This window comes from Brachyistius frenatus, unplaced genomic scaffold, assembly GCF_029030835.1.
Source record: "Brachyistius frenatus isolate BFR_SWC_R1_liver_20210118 unplaced genomic scaffold, ASM2903083v1 Contig_309, whole genome shotgun sequence".
Lineage (NCBI taxonomy): Eukaryota > Metazoa > Chordata > Actinopteri > Embiotocidae > Brachyistius > Brachyistius frenatus.
In genome coordinates this window covers 223,885-244,040 of record NW_027210908.1, presented here as the reverse complement: position 1 = coordinate 244,040, position 20,156 = coordinate 223,885, and the positions used below count along the sequence as shown (strand labels likewise).

General features: G+C 40.6%; 1 protein-coding gene across 2 annotated transcripts in view; it reads right to left on the bottom strand.

Annotated features, from left to right (window-relative positions):
* Positions 1-1,301: 1,301 nt before the first annotated feature.
* LOC138635452 (acid-sensing ion channel 1-like) overlaps positions 1,302-20,156 on the bottom strand; it is a 48,603-nt gene continuing 29,748 nt past the window's right edge. The window contains exons 3-10 of one of the 2 annotated variants that reach the window (XM_069722922.1): positions 8,531-8,681; positions 8,240-8,367; positions 7,421-7,571; positions 7,123-7,179; positions 6,540-6,693; positions 5,931-6,022; positions 5,776-5,855; positions 1,302-4,620 (exon numbers count right to left, since the gene is read on the bottom strand). In XM_069722922.1, the coding sequence (XP_069579023.1) occupies positions 4,501-4,620; positions 5,776-5,855; positions 5,931-6,022; positions 6,540-6,693; positions 7,123-7,179; positions 7,421-7,571; positions 8,240-8,367; positions 8,531-8,681 (933 nt within the window). In that variant the 3' untranslated portion in view covers positions 1,302-4,500. The remainder of the gene's footprint in view (positions 4,621-5,775; positions 5,856-5,930; positions 6,023-6,539; positions 6,694-7,122; positions 7,180-7,420; positions 7,572-8,239; positions 8,368-8,530; positions 8,682-20,156) is intronic. The other variant, XM_069722923.1, reaches the window with a different exon arrangement.

Genomic DNA, 20,156 nt, shown 5'->3' with positions numbered 1-20,156 from the left:
TGTCAGTATCAGTGATGGAGAGATGCTATCTAGTGCTTAAGTACGTTACTCGATCACATTTATTATGACAACTCCAGTCACATACAAAACATGCCAGAAGCTAAACTCAGTTTCCGACTACTGTTGCTCAAACTAATGCAGTCAAATTCAAAACATGTCAAAACTAATCACATTTTGTAAACTTTAATGTTCATTTTTTTTTAAACCGTTTTTGGAAGTATCATTAAATTCAGACTAAATATTAGAAAGACCTGTCAGGATAACTTAATAATAAACTGGAAACTGAGTGCATAAAACTACCTTAATTTGGAAATAGTAGTTACAACACTAAAGCACTGTTTACACATCAGTGAATCAGCAATAATTATAGGTACCCTACTGCATGTAAGAAAGGAGCCATTTTGCACACAATCTAATACTTAATTAATAACTAATGCAAACTTTTTAATAAGAAGGACTTTTACTTGTGATGGCATCATTTTATAGTCTGATTCTGCTTCTTGCTTTTGGCCTGACAACTGCCCTCCATCCCTCTGTATTTAACTCGTAGAATGTATACCGTGTTGAGTTTTCGTCATGCAAAATGCATCCAAGACATTTGAAGTCGTGGGAGCGACCAGACAAAGCTCACTGTGGGAGAAATTATTTGGTCTGTGGGACTGAAACAAAAGAGGACCTTGTTGCATAAGAGCTGGAACAGAGGAGGCTCCTCGGGAAGGAACAACACTCAGCAGTACGGTGTCTTGAGAGCAACCACGAACTGAAAACATCCAGCTTACTTTGCTGAAAAGTTCTCGTGACTGTATTTCTCCATGAACTCTGGCATACTTTAATGTGCTACACATATGTCCTAATTGGATTATCCTCTTTGTTTTTGATGACACGCGTGTAATTTGGTCAAATGTGAATTTACTCGTCAACTAAAGCTCCGACGATGCTTCTGTCTATGTCCCATCAAGTTGCAACTCTAAAATCGATCATCAGCGCACTGACAGATGCACAGGGGTTGTCTAAATGATCATGTTTTCACGGCACGAGCACATGTCCCCGGAGCCGCATGCCTCTGGTCTGCTATTACTGGCCCCACCAGACCTCGGATCTCTATTGCGGTTCTTTTCTCTCTCACGGTCGAAGCAGAACCTCCGAGCCTGGTTCTGTCGAGAGTTTCTTCCTTTTTAAAGGGACTTTTTCCTCCCTGCTGCCAGAGGTTTTTCTTCCTGTTTTTCTTTTCGTTTATTCGTCCTATAAACCTGTTCCTCTATCCCACAGCATACGTGTAAATGATGACACATTGAACTGAGTAAAAGTTACATAAAGTTAGCTTTTAATCTTTTATATCACAACTGCAAGACTGTCAAGTCCGTTATTTGTTTATACATCACCAGGCTAAAACAACTATCCTTTCATATGTAAAATCGAATTATATAATAAAAAATAGAGGCAAAAACGAAACAAAATGGCGAGCGCAGGACTCATGCAGCAGACAAACAACAATCTGTCTGTTTATTTTCCTCTACTGATGAGTAAAGCTGCTGTGATTAAAGCTATAAGAACACAAATAAAAGAAACTGCCTCATACATTAATGTTGTCTTTGATGAATATACGTTTGATAAACAAACCATCAACAATCATGTGTACAAAACTGAACTGAGACACAACTAGTTTATATTAAATAAATCCAACGAGTACAACAACCAACAGACTAATGCTAATACATTGAGACGATTATCCACAGTCGTTGCAATATTTACATTAAATTACAGCTGATGGTATGATTGTGCTTGATAGTAACACTACACCTCTACAGTTCCTCCACGGACCTTCCGAGTCGAGTAGATGAACTGCAACGGAAGATTTCAGATGATGTTTGGCACAACAGAAACTCTTAAACATGCTCAGCCACAGCTCACATGTTAACACGTTAACTCATAGCACGGACACTGTTTGGGATTCCAGGGTGGCATTTTCACATTTCCCTTCACCTGCTTCTGAGTCTGACATCGAGCAACACTGTGAGACCACACAGATAGAGGCGCACACATAAATACAGATGAACTGATGGACTTCGTTTAAGATGCCTGCTGCACACGAGTCGGAGCCCTAAAGATGGAGAAACACATTCAGCATATTGATCTTCAGTAATGTGATCGCCCCACGTCGACGCGACAGAAGCGAAACCCCTTTAAATGTGATGAACAGCTTGTAAACACGGAGGACATTCCTTTGATGTATCCGAATCTGTTGCAGCCTCGCCAAAATATAAGTTTCCACTTAGAGTGACTGAATTTGAAGGCAAATCATACATTTCACAGCTTCTAAAATAGATATTTGCTCATTTTATAGTTTGTGTTTGTTGAATTTTGTTGCTGTGAATCTTTTTTTTTAATGTTTAAATATTTGTTTTAACTCATTCACTGTATGTTTTTTTTTTTTTTTTAAATATTAATAATAAAGTTCAACATTCTGGGAAATACGTGCTTTCTCTTTCTCGTAGAGACTTAGAGGAGAAGGTCAATACCACTCTGGTGTCTGTACGTATGTATGTATTAAAAAATGCCCCCTCGGGGATTAATAAAGTAACTACCTAACCTAACCTACAGTGAGCATTGAGACATAAAGAAACAGGCCAAGCCTTCCAGAATATAAATATAACCTTGTTGTTTGATTAATTTGTGTCAGACTATTTCCTGGCCTGATGCAGTGATTTCCTCGTGGTCAGTGAGATCACCATGAAATCTTTGCTAAAGCTGAAAGAGGAGTGACGGAGGAACACGTTGTGACTGATGACAGCCAATCAGTGAGCGAATGTCCTCGTCAGAGTTTCCAAAAGTCTCAGTTTCCTCCACCTCCTGTATATAAAAATGGACGTAGCCTCCAGGTCTGAAAAGTGAAGCCAGTGCTCAAGTGTTGTAACGTGCAATACCACTGAGAGCCACTAGGAGCTGGCTCCAAAAAACCTCTGGCTACAATAGACTCTCATTCAAAAACCATACCCTTCTTTCATTAAATACAAAGACAGTACATTTTTTTCAACAAGTCATTATGGTGTCATGAGCTAAATTCCCTCCTTCTGATCAGTGTTCTTGTGGTTCTTCTGGAAATATTTCCATCAATAATTAGATATTAGACCTCAAAGAGAGCTGTGTTTGGCGGCGTTTTGGGTTTGACTGACATGCCTTGGTTGCAGTCAGGCTGCCTTTATAAGTGGGCGGCCATAATGTCCAGATCCTGCCCAGCTCATCCAAATATGGTAACTTCTGACGAACTTTTAAAGGCAGACCAGAGTAAATTACAAAATATTTCTTCCTCTTCTCTCCAGCTACTGGTGAATAGCCCAACCCAGCCCTGTCTGAATGAAGACAGGCTGTATCTTAATATTTAGCACACGTACAGATAAGAGTGGTATCAGTCTTCTTATGTAACTGCCTGCCAGAAAGCCAATAAATGTCCTTCTTAAAAGTCAATTCAATATACTCAGAGAGCGGTTCCTGTTATCAACATATTGAGTCGGTCTCTGACTTTCTGACTTCCTACTTGTGGTTGTGTTACTCTAAACATTTACCATACCTGAGCTTTTTCACTGCAGACAGTTTTACTTGTCATCGTAGGAAAAACAAAGGTCACTAATTTCATTACCGAACATCCCACGAAGCCATGATGGTGCCACAGTAACCCAGCAGGTACTGCACGTCACCAGGAGCCTGAAACTAAGGCGACTAAATAAAAACAGTCCTACTGTGACACGTCAAACCATCTTCTGAAAACATCCCGTTTGCTTTAATGTCATTTTTTTTTTTTTAAACCTAAATCTCTCCATGAAAATGGCCGCTTTGTTTGTTGCTCAGCTCATGAATTCTTCACAGCACTGATGAGGTAGTACAGTATATTGACACAATACAAAAAAGGAAAGGTGGTGAAAAGTGAGGAGAAAGTCAACAAAATATCAAAAGGATGAACGTGGCAGGCGGGTGGAGAGCAGGAAGTTCCCGTAAATTATTGATGATTTCACGTAAAAACTCCGTCACTGATATACTGAACGAAGATGAACCTCCGTTTAACTCGTGCCTCCGTTTTACTGTATCTGTTACTATGTCTTGAAAAGGTGTTTACATATGACCATGCAGTTATTCTAACGGTTTTTGAATTCATCACAACATGTTGATCTCTGGTTTCCGCAGCCCTGCCGTCTGTGTGGCCGTCCGCCTGCTTCGGCCACACGACTGTGTTCACCTCGCTGCTCACACAAAACCTCCACCAGGCACAGTTCACACACACACACACACACACACACACACACACACACACACACACACACACACACACACACACACACACACACACACACACACACACACACACACACACACACACACACACACACACACACACACACAGGTCCTCTGCTGTTGCAGCAGCCGGGAAAACTGCAGCGAACAAAGTCCACGAAGCCACCTGGAGACAGGAGAGTGCGGCGGCTCCCTGCTCACGGCTGCAGAGGCCTAGTGAAAGTTACTGACGTGACACTTGACATCGTCTAAGCTCAGCACCGTGCCCTGGTCGTTGTTGTTGTTGTGCTTGTGCTTCTTATCGGAGCAGCGACACAACTTGTACTTTATCACCTGAAGGGATAAAAAAAAAAACACACACAAAAACAACAACAACAACAACAACAACACCAAGTATCAACACCAAGTATCAACAAGGAAACAAAACATATTGGCCAAACACAACTTGAAATGTTACTAATTACTAATTACTTTTTCATATTGTAAGTATGAATGACATTAAGTGTGAATGCTGTGAGAAGTAAATCTGTTGTGAGGATGTACAGCCGCCTCTGTTTTATAATTTGTCAAATGTAAATTGCTCTGAATTTCACTGAAAAAAAGTTGAACTTCTTTGACCTATAACAAACAGATAAACATTCGGTCTTTATGCTGTTCAGACTAAATCCAGCCACGTTATTTAATTCCCAGCAATTTGTGAGCTTTACCTGCTAGTTCAGAGGCACTTTCAGTACAAAACTATACTATACTATACTATACTATACTATACTATACTATACTATACTATACTATACTATACTATACTATAGTGCTTAAACAACAAACTGAGCAAAATGTTTAGTTTTAAACAGGAACAAAAATAATGAATTTCCTCAGGTATGCTTCTTACTGTTGGCGTAGCGGCAAAAGGCTCCCTCTCCCATATTTTGATAGGTCAATAGTAGTTTTACAAACTCTACATTTGGGTTTTTCTGTCATCTACTCTTCCCATCTTTGAAAAAGTTTTATAGCCAAAGCTTTTAAAATTGAAATCTTCCTGGCCTGTTTGCCTTCGTTAGCAGCTACAGGAAAAATAAAATCTTGACTCAGGTGATTGTTGACAAGCGGTAATGGAGATAAAACCACTCAGCAAACTTAAATATGGTTAATTTAAAAAGTTAAATAGCAAATAGTTCATGGGAATTTAAATTAAACTAAATTGAACTAAACTACACTGTTAAAAACTAAATTCCATGACTTCGCCACAAAAAACCCCAACTTTAAAAAAAAATTTTTTTCCTGATATTCCATAAATTTCATGATGACAGGAAACCTCTTGTTAGCCTAAATGTGGTCAGTCTAAAGCTCGAAGAAGCTGCCTATAAAATAGTTATTGAAACATTTGTAGCTTCTCTTAAATTGCTGAAATGACAAAATGACATGACGTTAGTGTGTTAATACTTAGTGTACATGCATCAGGATTATTGTTCTATGTCATCACTTTCTCACCTCGTAAAGGTAGTCAAATAGCTCCAGAATAGTGAGAATGCTCGCCCCAATGAAAAGCCCCATCTGACCACCAATATCACCTGCAACAACGGAGAAGTTAGATTAATCTGCAGCAAAGAGAGAAAGATGAGCCATCAACAGAATTGAAGCCATACCTAGAAGTCCAGCCACTTCGTACGCTTTCTTCTGTTCAATAGTTTCATAGTTGAGAGCCTCAAAGAAGATGTCTAAAACCAGGATGTTCTCCCTGTCGAGACCAAACAAACTGGTGAACACATTAATACTCAATTTTTTTTGTGTGTTGAAGAGTGTTTGAGGAGATTTTACACATCAAGGTTTACTTTTTATGGAGTTTACTCTTCTGTGGCGACCGAACCTGATGATGTCATCGGATTTATCTCGGCTCGAGTTTAAAGACGACAAAAAACGAGTTACACACAGAGAGTGGACTCTTTTACTTGGTTGGACGTTTGCTGCAAAAGTCAGCAGCAAACTTTAGAGTAATCTTTTTTTTAATTTATGGCAGTAAAACGAATTAATCGACTAGTCAATCAGCACAACTCTTTTGATAATGGTTTTATCACTTAAGTGAGCTGTTTGTAGGATTTAGTGGCATCTGGTGGTGAGGTTGAAAATTGCAATCGACTCAACACCACGCGCATCGACTGTAGATTCTCCAACAGTGGATGCAAAAACTCATGACAAATCAGTTGCATCAGTTGTGTTCAGCAAAAATGCATTCACAACATATTGTGGGTACTTACTTAATATACTGCTCAGATTTGTTGTACTTCTTTGCGAGATACTTGGCGGAGGCCTTGCTGGGGATCTTGACGAAGGACAGCTCTTTGCTGTATCTGGTCATGTTGCACGGCGTCTCACACACACAGAAATCATTGTCTCTTTCCACCAGGAAGTCTGGACGGAGGAAAACCAGAGCACAGCCTGACCTTTGGATCAATGCAGCTGTGATTTAAAAACGTCGTGGGATGATGATGATGATGATGATGATGTGTGTGTGTGTGTGTGTGTGTGTGTGTGTGTGTGTGTGTGTGTGTGTGTGTGTGTGTGTGTCTCTCTCTCTAAATGTGCTTGTGTTGCTATGGTTACATAAATCTGTTGTGACCTGCCTTCTTATTGGGGACACAAAAAAAAACAAGCCCTCATAACATAAATCATTACAGTTTGGTATGTAGACTTTGTTTAAGGTTAATGTGAGGTTAAGGTTCTGTTGAGTCTGTAGGAACTGAATGTAAGTCAGCGTAATGTCCTCGGAAGTGATGGAAACCCGACTGTGTGTGTGTCGGTTCTTTAAAGATTCAGACTGGGATGTAGCCTCTTTCTTACCGAGAGCTGGGTCAGCACATTCTTTGTAAAGCTCGGGGGTGCAGTAGGGAGCATCGCCTGCAGTCGAACACACACACACACACACACACACACACACACACACACACACACACACACACACACACACACACACACACACACACACACACACACACACACACACACACACACACACACACACACACACGCCAGTGATCTTTTCCTTTCTTTTCTTACTTTGAAGTGCCTTCAATAATTTCTCTGCTGCAGCCTGATTGATGTAACTCTGATACAACACAGAGAAAGAGCGGTTTCCTACCGGGCATGTGCACCATGCGACAGTTGCAGTTGTCCACCAGGTAGCGTGTTTCACAGTCGATGCGACATGCTGTGATGCTGTAACTGTCAAAGAAGTCCGAGTCCATGGGCGTCACCTTACAGTCTCCCCACGGTGGGGGCAGATATATCAGCTGCAACGACGACACGTCACCATCAACAGCCGTTTCAAGCAAAGCATGTTAAAATAATAATTTTGAAAACTGAAAATAAAGCTGTTGTGTTTGAAGTATGAGTACAGCAAATAAATACCAAAATATCAGAGGAATAAAAAGCAGGCTGCTGCTGGTTCTAGGACAATAAATCTAGCTAATACAAGAACAAAACAAGTAAATCAAATTTAGATTAAAATCTACATCTGCATTAAGGCGAGAGATTTAAAATGACTCCAGGGTCAGCCAGGTATAATTTAAGGAGAAAAGGAACAGTGAAATTATTACTCAACTGTCTTTCACAATTTATGGACCAACTTTCTGCTTTAACCTTGACCCACTGAGTTTTGTCTGTTATTTTCAACTTTAATTTGTTCTGTTTGTCTTTAAACCCACTTGGGAGTAAAGATTTCATTTAAAGTAAAATTTTGTCCAACCAGCAGTCAAAAACTTAAAAAAATATTTAGTTTGCTTTTATATAAAACGGAGAAAAACAGGAAATCCTCACAACTGAGGAGGATTAAAGACATTTTTAAGAAGTTTTGTTTTAAAAAATTGGTTCTGATCAACGTTTTGTGAAAGACTTTTTTCGACAAATTATGTCTGATCTCCAGCTAAATAAATAAACTACTATAAGAAACAGTCTGTACCCTCTGTTCCTGGCAGGAAACAAATGTCTGGAACCCGGGAGCCACTCCAAACCCGAGCTGGTCAATGAAGGACGGCTCGTCCTGACTGTGGATCTGAACTTTGACCCCAGCTTCAAACGAGGTCTCATCTGCAGGAAGACAAAGGGATCACCATAATAAAATGTGTTTTACTAATGAATCCGGGCGCGTAGGAGAGTTTGACACGCGGAGGTATTAATGCTGTCAAACACCACCAGCACACCGAGTGTGACGGATAATCACATCTGACAACAGCACAATGTCGCTCCTCACCTGTTTCTCCCCAGACTGGCAGGTATTCATCCTGCTGAATGTCCAGCATGAGCTCCAGCCCGTTCCCCATACCTCCCTTTGTGGTGATGAGGGGAGGCCGTCCATCACCGCCAGCGTTAAACGTGTAGCACTTTCCATAGCGAGTAAAGACCTGAGAGAGAAATAATTTTTTTTTAGATTGTATTCTTCTGCAAACCTGCAAGCGGTTCGGAGATTTCTCATCCTGTTAGAGGAGTTCATGATGCTTTTCCACTGGGGGTCAGTGTTTGACTCGCTTTCTGGTGTGTGTGTGTGTGTGTGTGTGTGTGTGTGTGTGTGTGTGTGTGTGTGTGTGTGTGTGTGTGTGTGTGTGTGTTTGTGCGTTAACGTGTGTATATGATAGAGATGGTATGAGAGAAAAAAGGAGAGGGGGAAATATGTGACAGAAAGAGGAGGAAGACGGAGAGTGGCAGAGAGAACGGGAGAAAGGAGGTGTTCCCGTGGGAGTGAGTTACACAATCAACTCACTGAGGTAATGGAGACTGGCAGACTGGTGATTTAACATTCCCTCGCATGCTCTTTATGGCACTTATAATGGACCTGATGTTACCATGGAGACCAAGCATCCCAGCCAGGAAGAATGCTGCCTTTTTTTTTTTTTTTTTTTTCCCAAGCAAAGCCATGACACAGATGCTAAATTGAACCTCTGCGAGATATCAACAGAAGCCCATATGTTTCTAAACAGCCTTGAGCGCACGATGGTAAAGACACAGAAATGTAAAAATACGGAGTTTTCTGTGGCGAGGAGTTAATCTTGCATTAGAGTGTTTAGTGTTGTATAAGTCACATATCCCATGCAGGGAGTATGAGGGAGAGAGTGGGAGAGCAGGGAGCAACGGAGGGCAGGGATGCAAAGTGAAAGAGACAGAGAGAGAGGGAGTTTAGCGGCCACCGCTTGGAGCTGGCTATTGTTCAGCATTATGGCACAGAATGACATATCTATGATTAGAAAGAACAAACCAACCAAGTAATTGTCGAGAAAGAGTTTGGATCTCGCCGAGGGCGGTTTAGACATTTAGGCCATCTATCACGTAAAGCCAGCAAAGGACTGCTGCTGGTTGCAGAAGCAGACATCAATCTGAGAGGGAAAGAAATTCTGCTCTAAAAAAGACAAATGAGAAGTCACAACTAATGTGTACGCACACATTAAGACTCCTACATTTTCTTTCATGTGCTGCATGACTGAGATACAAAAAACAACAACAACGTAAATAAGAATACAGACAAGCCTAAAAGGAAGGTTTCTTTCGCAGTTTGTTTCAAGTGAGCGAAATGAAAAGTCTGCAGGCACGCTTGTTAAAAAAACCCTCTCACCCGTCCGAAGTCAGACCCGGGAGTGATGGAGAGGTGTCTAATCGTTTCTGTTCACATCCTCCTACACTGTGATTGGCCAGCTGTGCAGAGGTGAGTCGTCAACCGGGTGCGACAGTATGAACGCCCTCTACAAGAGACTGTCTGAAAATGTGCACCATTATCACCTCATAACAAGCGGCGGCCCGTCTGTGGGTCTGTCATTATCAAAAAAATAAAGTTTTAAATTCTAGTGCAGCGGCCAAAGTGACCACGTGAATATGAATGTTGGCGCACAAACACGTCTACAATAGTTTCATGCAAAAAAATAGTCTTGTGTTTGAATCCATAAAAAGACAGCGTGTGTTCCTGATGGAGAAAGTGGGGCTCAATTAACGAAATTGAAATCAAAGCGGTAAAAAGGTGTCACTCCATCAGAAGCTTTGAGCATTTTTTTTCCCGCATTATCGTCATGTAAATTTAATGAGCAGTTGGTACAAGCTGTCACACAGTCAAGAGAGACGTGACTTTACTTGACCTTAGATCTACTCGGGAGAAAACAAAAGGAGAAAACTGTGGCTGAGGGGGATGAACGACACCATGACTCCCCGCTCTCTCTGCTAATGTGACAATGTTTGCTTGTTATGTTTACCGTGTTCACGCAAAATGCAGTTGAGGCTATTTGGTTACAAACCAAAGTGTTAGCCACAAAAAGAAAAATTAAGGAATCCGACGTCAGCACAATCCCTCCCATGGCTGTTGAGATATTCCTGTCTGGATCAGAGTGGTGTACTGATTGACAGATATTTTCATTCCCTGAGCGATGCCGCCACCACGGCTAAAAATCACCGAGTAAACACAGCCCTGGCTGCTCTTTGTTTTCCTAGCTACCCCCAGCCTGCTGCAGGTGGTCTGCACTGCACATTCATTCACACCTATTGATCACACACTCTGATGGCTCGTTGAGCAGCTGAGAGAGCAGAGAGGCTGTGCCTTTCGTCACAAATGAAAGGCGTAAATGTGTCATATCACACAGTGGCTGCACTTCATAAATAAATCAATCATTACATAAATGTTGAATCCGTGTGTGTGACAGGGCCACGATGTTCACCAGCAGCTGGATCGATACACACACATTTGAGATGATGTCAGTTTAAACTTGTTATCTTCATCCTCTTGTCTGTATAGTTGATGTTGTGGCATCAAGAATGGAGACACAAGACATGTTTAATGTACAGCGTCAGCACGGCGTGCGTACTGCAGCCGCTTGTTATAATTATTCAATAAATTATGGCGCACAAATGTAAGAGGTTTTCTGCAACAGAAATCATGTGAATCATGAGGGACGGTAAGTGTTGCCACGAAGACGGAGAAATTCTGACTTTATTTACGTGTGCATATTTCACACCCTTTTGTCATTATTTAAAGGTACGTCGAACGACAAATCAATCCTGTTTCCACAGAATTTAATACATTACTCACTAACTGCAGTTTATACAGGCTATAATCATCAGAGCACTGTGATCAATAAAACTGTCACTCACATGCAATTTCCCTTGTATTGAAAAGCACTCAAGAGAGCTCGGCTGTTATTAATTATTATGCACAAAATTAGGCATATCTGTTTCTACAAGCGCATGAAATTTTAAAAGAATCCCTAAATCACAAATCCATCTACTTTGCCATCCATTTAGCGAGGTCCTGAAATCTGTGAGCAGCTAAAATATGTCTCAGCAGGCGAAGTTCAATCCATTAGTGATCTGTTGTTTTATAGGGATGTTTTCAGAGACTTTAAAGTCATCTCTGTAAAGTGCAAACACTTTCTCTGTTATTATGCTGTATGCTTAAACAGCCACCACTGGGAAAATGCTATTTAAATGCGGGAGTGAGCAGACAGCATCCCACAGTGACCATCACTAAAAAAAAAAACACCCACAGTTATCGCATCCTATTGTGCATCTTGCATAACTGAGTGGTGCAATCTGACAAGGATTTTAGCTGACCTGGAAAAACTGGGAAATTTCACACTATACTGCTTTCCTTCATACATGGATAACCTTATAATATAAATAAAGTGATTCATATTAATAAGAGAATGAAAGTCTGCAGTCAAGCCACTACTCCATCAGGCTTTCAGCTAAATGCTAATGTCAGCATGCTAACACGCTCACAATGACAAGGTATACATTTTTATTTTTAACATAACGTTGACAATCTTTACCGTCGTAATTTAGCATATTAGCACGCTAATTGTTGCAAATCAGCACTAACCGCATGGCACAGCTGAGGCTGATGGGATGTCTTCAGCAAGCATTGGACAAACTGATGGCAAAAGACAGTTTACATTTTTACAGGGACATCAGTAATAATGTGTCTCTTTATTAATTTTTTTTCTTTCTACATGATGCTAAATATTAATATTGTTATATCAAAGTCTCTTTTTTCCCCCTGTGATTTCTAAAAACCAACTCTCACCTCACTGTTATCTAGTTGGGAGCTGGCAGAGGGATATTATAGCAGGAGGTGTGTGTTTGGATTTTCACCAACAAAAATATGTTTATATTTCTAAAGAATGTGACCGAGGTCTTATTCGTTCACTTAAACATATTGTCTTCCTCGTGATCTAACGGTGTGGGAGGGAGGTAAACAGGGAGGTAAACAGGGAGGTAAACAGGGAGGTAAACAGGACCTCTGTATTCCATCACGTCGGGCACTTTTGAAAATCTCCGCAAAAATTCAATGGAAACTGTCTTGCTATTAAGATATTTCACATACAGCCCAAAAGCGCACATGCATGATTTTTCCAACAGCTTAAGGTGTGTTAATAATCAAAGGATGCCAACAAAGACAGCGCTCCCGGTGAGAAGGCGATAGATTACAGTTTACACTCTGAGTGGTCGTGATCCAACAGGCTGATCACTTGTTTTTGCCACACAAAGGTTAAAATGAGTAAAGAATCAAAGCATCAGAGCCAAACCGCAGTCTCCGGTCTCTGTGCGGTTCTGAATGAGTCGCTGACTCACCACGCTAATAACCAGCCTTGGGTGGAAGTGAGAGCCACTCCAAAGAGAAAATAAAGCATAGGCAGGGGATCGAAAGCCAGGGGCATGGTAGAGTTAGTGTGTGTGTGTGTGTGTGTGTGTGTGTGTGTGTTCGCGTAATAATGATGCAGAGAAAATGGAATCAGAACCTGAGTCACTGGTTGTCATAATAAAGAAGCCAAGATGAGAGGCAAATAAGAATAGGTAAAGGAGACCCGCGGGGCTCCTCGGGGAGCACAGACAACCGAAAGGCTTCAAAGGGAAACTTATTTTTCTTAATTAGAGAGAAAAGACCAAAGAGCGTCTGCAGTTCTCGGATTCCACCTGCGCAGATTTCTGTTATCTTCGTTCCTGTAGTTTCAAAACGGTCAGAGGAGTGAAAACTTACAAGCTTATCCTCCGTTTTATTTGTATTATTAGCATACTGGTGCTCTTGGCCAACCCTCCGGTGTTGACTGACATGTCTGAACAACTATTGGATGCATTTTCATATCGTGTTCCCCAGAAGATGAATCCTGTTGATTTTGGATCATCCTCTGACTTTTTGATCTAGCACCATCATTAGATCTTAAGTTAACTAAGAAGTTACGACATTTCTATCACCCTTCATGTTAGTTTAGTGCTAACTAGGAAATGTCAGGTGAACAAAGTCACCGCAACCTTATACCTACCAAACGCGAGCGTGAGCGTTGATATTGTTAACATGTTTGCACACTGACATGCTAAACTAAGTTGGTGCCTAAACATTTAACCTACTAAACATCAGCTCGAACGTTGTTTTCGTTGTTTTGATCTCAAAATACAGGTGTGCCTTATTTTGTCTCCTTCAAATCCCACGAAAAGACATAAAGCGTCATCGTATCTTAGTCAGCTACAAAGCTTCATACTAAAGACACAAATCATTAGCTCAAGGACTGTCACACAAGATGTATTCATTCGCATGGCTGGAGACAGCAGGAAGCATGTGTAGAGTACAACAATGGGGAATTCAAGGGAATACGCGTCAGAGAAAGAACAGCTTGTGGCACGTTATTTTATTCAATAAGCATTGCTGTGTTTAAATCTTCAAGTTGGTCTCCTTCCTGCATGAGTAACACCCAGCTTCACCATATCCATCACAGCCATAGACTGTATATAAAATCATAACCTCATGGTGGTGCCTGTGGAAAAGTCAAGGGGTCACCCGAGTCCTTCTTCCTCTGGGGACCATGAATGTCTGTATTAACTCCAAAAGGCCACATACTGTAGCTAGCGAGCTATAAAGACTGAATTTTCTTAACACAGCTAAGCATTGTAGTTTTTAGCATGCATATCCAAACCGGACCAAATACGGCCTTTGTTGGGCACACTTCTTTGGAATTTGCCGTATCAGGCTTTGTCTACACAGTCAGTAGGATTTTGTTGGAAAATGATAAGAAAAATATAAAATATACTTAATTTATCCTTTTAATATTTGACCAGCATTCTGCAGAACTGTAAGGCACCTCAACCATTGTATTTTCTCTGGAGGTCAAAATCAGAATGATGAGAGAGAATTGATCATGTAAATCAAGAGCCTTGTGTCCAGTGGAGTGACTGGCGAATGACACCTCAGGGCGATTCAGGCAGAAGGGCAGGACTGTGTCACGATCACCTAATCGGTTTGAACGGCATGTCCTCCTGACGGTATTGACAACAGAGGAGAAATCAGGGGACAGGAGCTGTCAGCCAAACTTTTCCATTGCGTGAAGAAAATGTGTGTTTATTTGAAATCGCTTTAAATGTCAAAATGTAATTATTGTAGGAAACCATCATCAGTCTCTCGCCTACCTTTTACCAGCTTTCTGGATGAAACATCATAAAAACCTCCTCCGCTGTGGTGAAGGGAGTTTTTATCTATCATATTTGGGATTTTAACCAGCAGCTCCCACACAATAAAAACATTTCTTTCCCTTCTTCTTTTCCTTCCTCCCTGGTCGGCATCGCTCTTCCGTGTTTCCCTTGTGTCTCCTGAACTGTGCTGTTCTTTCCCCTGTGGACTCCACTCCGTCTCCTGCCGCACTTCCCCACCCACCCCTGCCTCATTTGATGAATATTTCACAGACCAGTAGAGACAGTCCTCCTCCTCTCTCATTCTAATCCCACACACCGTCCAGCTCTCAGTACCTATCACCTTCAGAGACGATAGCATCATTGCACCGGGTAGAGGGCACCGCAGGAGAGCAGGGAGCAAATCACATGAAGAAAAATGGAAGTGTGTGTTCACCAAAGTTATGTATGCCTCAGTGTGCCGCCCCAATCTAAAATCAGGACTGTGCTGACCTTTAGCGCTATCACAGAATTACAGACTGAATGTGAAATAAGGGTTAAATTAAGCGGACATTTTAAAATGAGACCGCAACACCCAACGAAAGAGAAGAGGTGACGAGGTTCTCAGTAATAGGTGAACTTTGATACTGTCCAGTAGTGGGAGATCAGCAATGATTCATTAATCAATTAGTCAATCGCCAGAAAATCAATTAACAACTATTGTGGGAATCAGTTATTAGTTTAAGTCAAAGTATGTCAGCATCCAGCCTGTGAGGATTTAATGCTTTTCATTGTATTAAGTGATATCAAACCAAATCTTGTCGGGTTTTGGACTAACGTTTGAATATTGTCACCAAGATGCTGGGAAAAATTTGAGGGACATTTTTCCATATTTTCTGGCATTTTATAGGCAAAATAATTATCAGTAAATCTAAAACAAGAGTCGATTAATCAATGCGTCAGCAGTATTTTACTGTTGTAGCTGATAAAGACATTTGAACTCCTTTGTGTGCATTTCAGTGGTTCAGTTCAAGAGTTCATCACACATTTTTATTAAACTATTTTATAATCTTTGTTTAATTTCTTTATGTACAATAATACATAATTGTACGTATGTAGGCTATGTAAGGGGAAGGAGGTTAAAGAGTTAGCAAACTACTTCTTCATAGAAATATGAACAATATTTTCCCCTCGAAATGTAACAGAGTTAAGTTGTAGAAAATGTAAACCCTCAAGAAAAGTACCCAAAAGTTGTACTTGTATACAGTATCTGAGGAAATATAGAGGAAGTGTTTTTTCACTTTCACACTGGTAATTTTGTCTGGCCAGTTAGAGAGGTTTGACATTTGCTTTGCATAGACAACAGACGCTAAACAACACTGGAAGTGCAATATACCCTCAACAAAGTCATAAGTTAGGACATACAAGCCTTCAGGAATCTGGTTCCAGCTTATAACTAAATATCTGCTGTTTTTCTCTGTTTTTTATTTATTTTTTTATTTATTTTTTTATCACAAAGCAAATACAGCTGGGTTTTAGACTGAGTCAGAAAAACTGACATCTGAAGACGTCACCTTTGGTTTTAAGAAACTGTCATTGGCATTATTTACAGACAATGTTTAATTAATAAGACAAAAAAATAATAGGCATATTAATTGTCAATGAAAATGATCAAATAATATTAGAAAGTGGCACCAATGTTTCATTATCATTCAGATTGATGTGGAACAGCGGGATCAAAATCAGTGGAGACCCTGAGTGAGAAAATCAGCTGAGATTAACAACAAAACAACATAATAGCTGATCAAACGGAGACAGCAGAGCCCGCGGGCCACTGTTTGTCTCTGAGGACAATTAATTGTTGTTTTAATGCAGTCCTTGGTGTCTGTGGTGGAAGGACTTGCAGTGGCACGACACACAGAGAGGAAATAACGCCCTGAGGGAAGACTCACACCTCTGTCTGCTGCTCACCGAAATGAGCAGACAGGGGGATTTTTTTTTTTATCGAAAGGTTACTTTAAATAACTACTGAAAAATGATACTTTAAAATTCCTCCAGTGCACAAGCTTCTTTTTGGATTTGGATGGGAGAAATAAATGTCTTTGAATTGCGGGTTTATATTCATGCAGAGCTGTTCAATTTGCTGTAGAAGCTCTTGCAGTTGGCAGACACAGTCTCAGTCTTCCCCATGTGAGCAAAGTGGAACAGAGTGAGATGGTAAATAGCTGCTTGGAGGACTAAGACATTCACTATGAGGCCGTTATGTGATGCAGTTCATTTTGATCATATCATTATATTGAATTTAATAGCGATATAGCTGCTTAAAAGTACTTGCACTGCTTGCAAATTGTGACAAGTAACATTAATCTCAGCACTGCCCCCCCCCCCCTCTCCACATCCCTTGTGCCAACCCTTGATGAAGAAGACCTCCTCTGCCTGCCTTTTTCCTGCATGTTTCAATCATCACCGTCGCCTACAAATCTCCTGCCGGCTCGCTTGTGCCAGCCATGTGCAGAGCCCACGCTCACTCTCTGCTGCAAGAGAAAAGGCAGGCAAGCAGAGAGGCCATCACAGCAGCAGCAGCTAACGCTAACTCCAGCGTGCACCGCCCTCTGGTCACGCACAGCTGAGTAAACATCGAGGGATAAACAGCCCCGGGCCAAGTCAGAGGGGCACAGGCCCGACTACAGCCGAGGGCACTTTAAGTGGCAGACAGCAGGGTTAACTAGGATTAAATCATCGTGCGTTAAGTGTGACTGCACTGTCTATATTTCTTCACTTCTCATATACTTAAATATATCAGGACAATGTGAGACAAATTATGTGCAAAATATAGTACAAGTGGAGAGTAAAATAAACTGACATAGTAGCACCAAATAAAGAACGAATGAGACATGATAACATGAAAAATGCGACCGAACATGAGCGTACACAGTGAGTACGAGTGAGGTGATAATGGTCAAGAAATTGCAATATTAAACCGAGGATATGACCGATTTACAGTACAGTAATTAGTGTAAAAACAATGACGGGGCTAAAAATAGAAACTCTAATAAAGCAGACCTGTTATTGTGTCTCTGAGGAAGGTCCATGTTATGGAGTGTGACAGCCTGAGGACAGAAACTACTCCTCAGCCTCTCTGAGCTTTCCTTCAGGCTGCAGAAGAGCTTTTAGCACAGCAACAGAGAAAACAGGCCATTGATGGGGAGGCTGGCTTCCATAACGATTTTCCTCGCTTTCGTCCTAAATGTCATCGAGTTTGGGCGATGTGGCCTCTGCGGTTCACTTTAACGCTTAACAGGAACGTCAGTAGTACATTGACAGTTATGTGGATCTCCAGGATAATTCAGGTGTTTTCCAACCTGTTTTTCTGCCACTGTGACTATGGTTAACTTTTAGGTGTGTAGAAATAGAAATGTATCCACCCAAATGTTTGTAATTGATTCGATTATATTAGATTAGATTTTACTTTATTAATCCCACAGTGGGGAAATTTGGTCGTCACAGCAGCAAAGAAAACCAAAAAGTGCACACAATATGAAAAGATTTACAAATATGTGTAAGATATAAGAAATAATATAGATAAATTTTTTTATTTTAAAATAAATATACACACACAAAAAACTAATAAAATAAAATTAAAATAAATAAATACAGTTTGGGATAAATGGAAAAAAGTGTCCGGTGCTCTGAAATGAAATGAGATGAACATACCAGCAGATCCTCCAAGAGATAAATGAACACTTGCTACAGCTGACTTATGATTTCATATTTGCAAACTAGAGATATTTGGAGAGACACGTGTAGAACAGAGTGTTTTACTACACGCCGTGCAAACCTCCTACATCTTTTCAAGTACACATGATTTTTACACGAGTCTAGCCGAGTAGCTGCATTTGAGTTTCCAGTGCAGTTGCTATGGGTGCCTACGTGGCTGTGGATTGCTTTCCATTTACTGTACATTCATCTTAAAATATATATATATATATTATCTAACATGATAATAAGGGTTGTAATGGTTTGTGTACAAAACTGCTCACATCGAGTGCAACGGGAACTCAGATTGAGGTTGTCGTTGAGACACTTGTGTAGTTTGTTTAGCTCCGCTGTAAACAGATGTCCAGTATTGTATATCTGACTTAAATTTTTTTGGTTGTTTGCTGTAATAATTTTGGTATTTAAAGTTGTCCGCCCGATACATGTTACTAGTGTAGTGTGTGATGTGTCGCCATGGTAACCACGTGCATCACTTTTAACCAGAAATGACCCATTTTTATGCTTTTGTTGCAAAACCATATGACACGGTATTATGGATGTATTCTTGATGGCACCAGATTTCTTTTTGCCTCTTATTAAAACTAAGCTGGAGCCAATAACATATGTGTCTGTCTACTGCTTTATTGTAGCAGTCTGAAAAAATAAATATACTGTCCAGCCCATAATGGGTCTCTATGAATTGTACCTGAGTGGAGTCTAATAATGACAAGTCATTTCTGTAGAGTGTAAATTGGTCTCCAGACTCAGATGATTGTGTATTTGTATCCCTTTAGAGACAAACGCAGAAGGTTGCGCGTGAAATATGTGTAAATACTGTACATGTAATTGATGGTGATATACTTCTGGCTAATAACGGGGAGATGTTTATTGATAGGTACAATGTGTGTGTGTGTGTGTGTGTGTGTGCGTGTGTATGTATTGGTCTTCCTGTTTATATCTGTTCTTTTGAATGCTTCAATTTGTGTGGAAGTCTCATCGATGCATGTCTAATAATATGCAGTGTGTAATAATGAGCCGTAATCACCTTCCCGCAGGATGGGGGAAAATTCATTTCGGAAAGTCAAAAGGCTGTCACAGAGCATTTCACCTGACACCTCACTTGAACTTAATAATAACCTCAGAAGGCTCTTGAAATTGCATGTTTCACTTTGCACATACATCTAGTTTTTTCTCATAAATTACACTGACTTAAATCAATACGGTCTTCCCCTGCTTAATGAAATTGTGCATCGTACTTAAGTTAGTCTCAATTGTTTTTTTTTAATGTCGTCTGAAGTAGACAAAATAAATTAAATTAAATCAGATTTACGAGCGTCCACTTTCCCTTCTGCATAGCTATGGTGCAGCGGTACCACCGTGCTCCAACGGTGTGCTGTAAAAGCCTGACACAGCCTCACATCAAGAAATGCTGTGTATGTCATGCAACATGCAGCCAGACAGCTTCCAGGAAAAAAGCCATAGAAATAAGTCAAACTCTCTATGGTGAGGCGAAGACTGTAAGTAAGTATAGACATATGGTAACATGTCAAAGGGTAACAGTGCACATACATGCGTAGATGCACAATGGAGTAAAGCTGACGGATGATGCGTGACATATGTGCTTCTCCGTTCCCTCTGGACACCACTCGTAAAACACAGTCTAGTTGCACAATAGAATACTCATGGATTTATTTTGGGAATAGCACCATGAT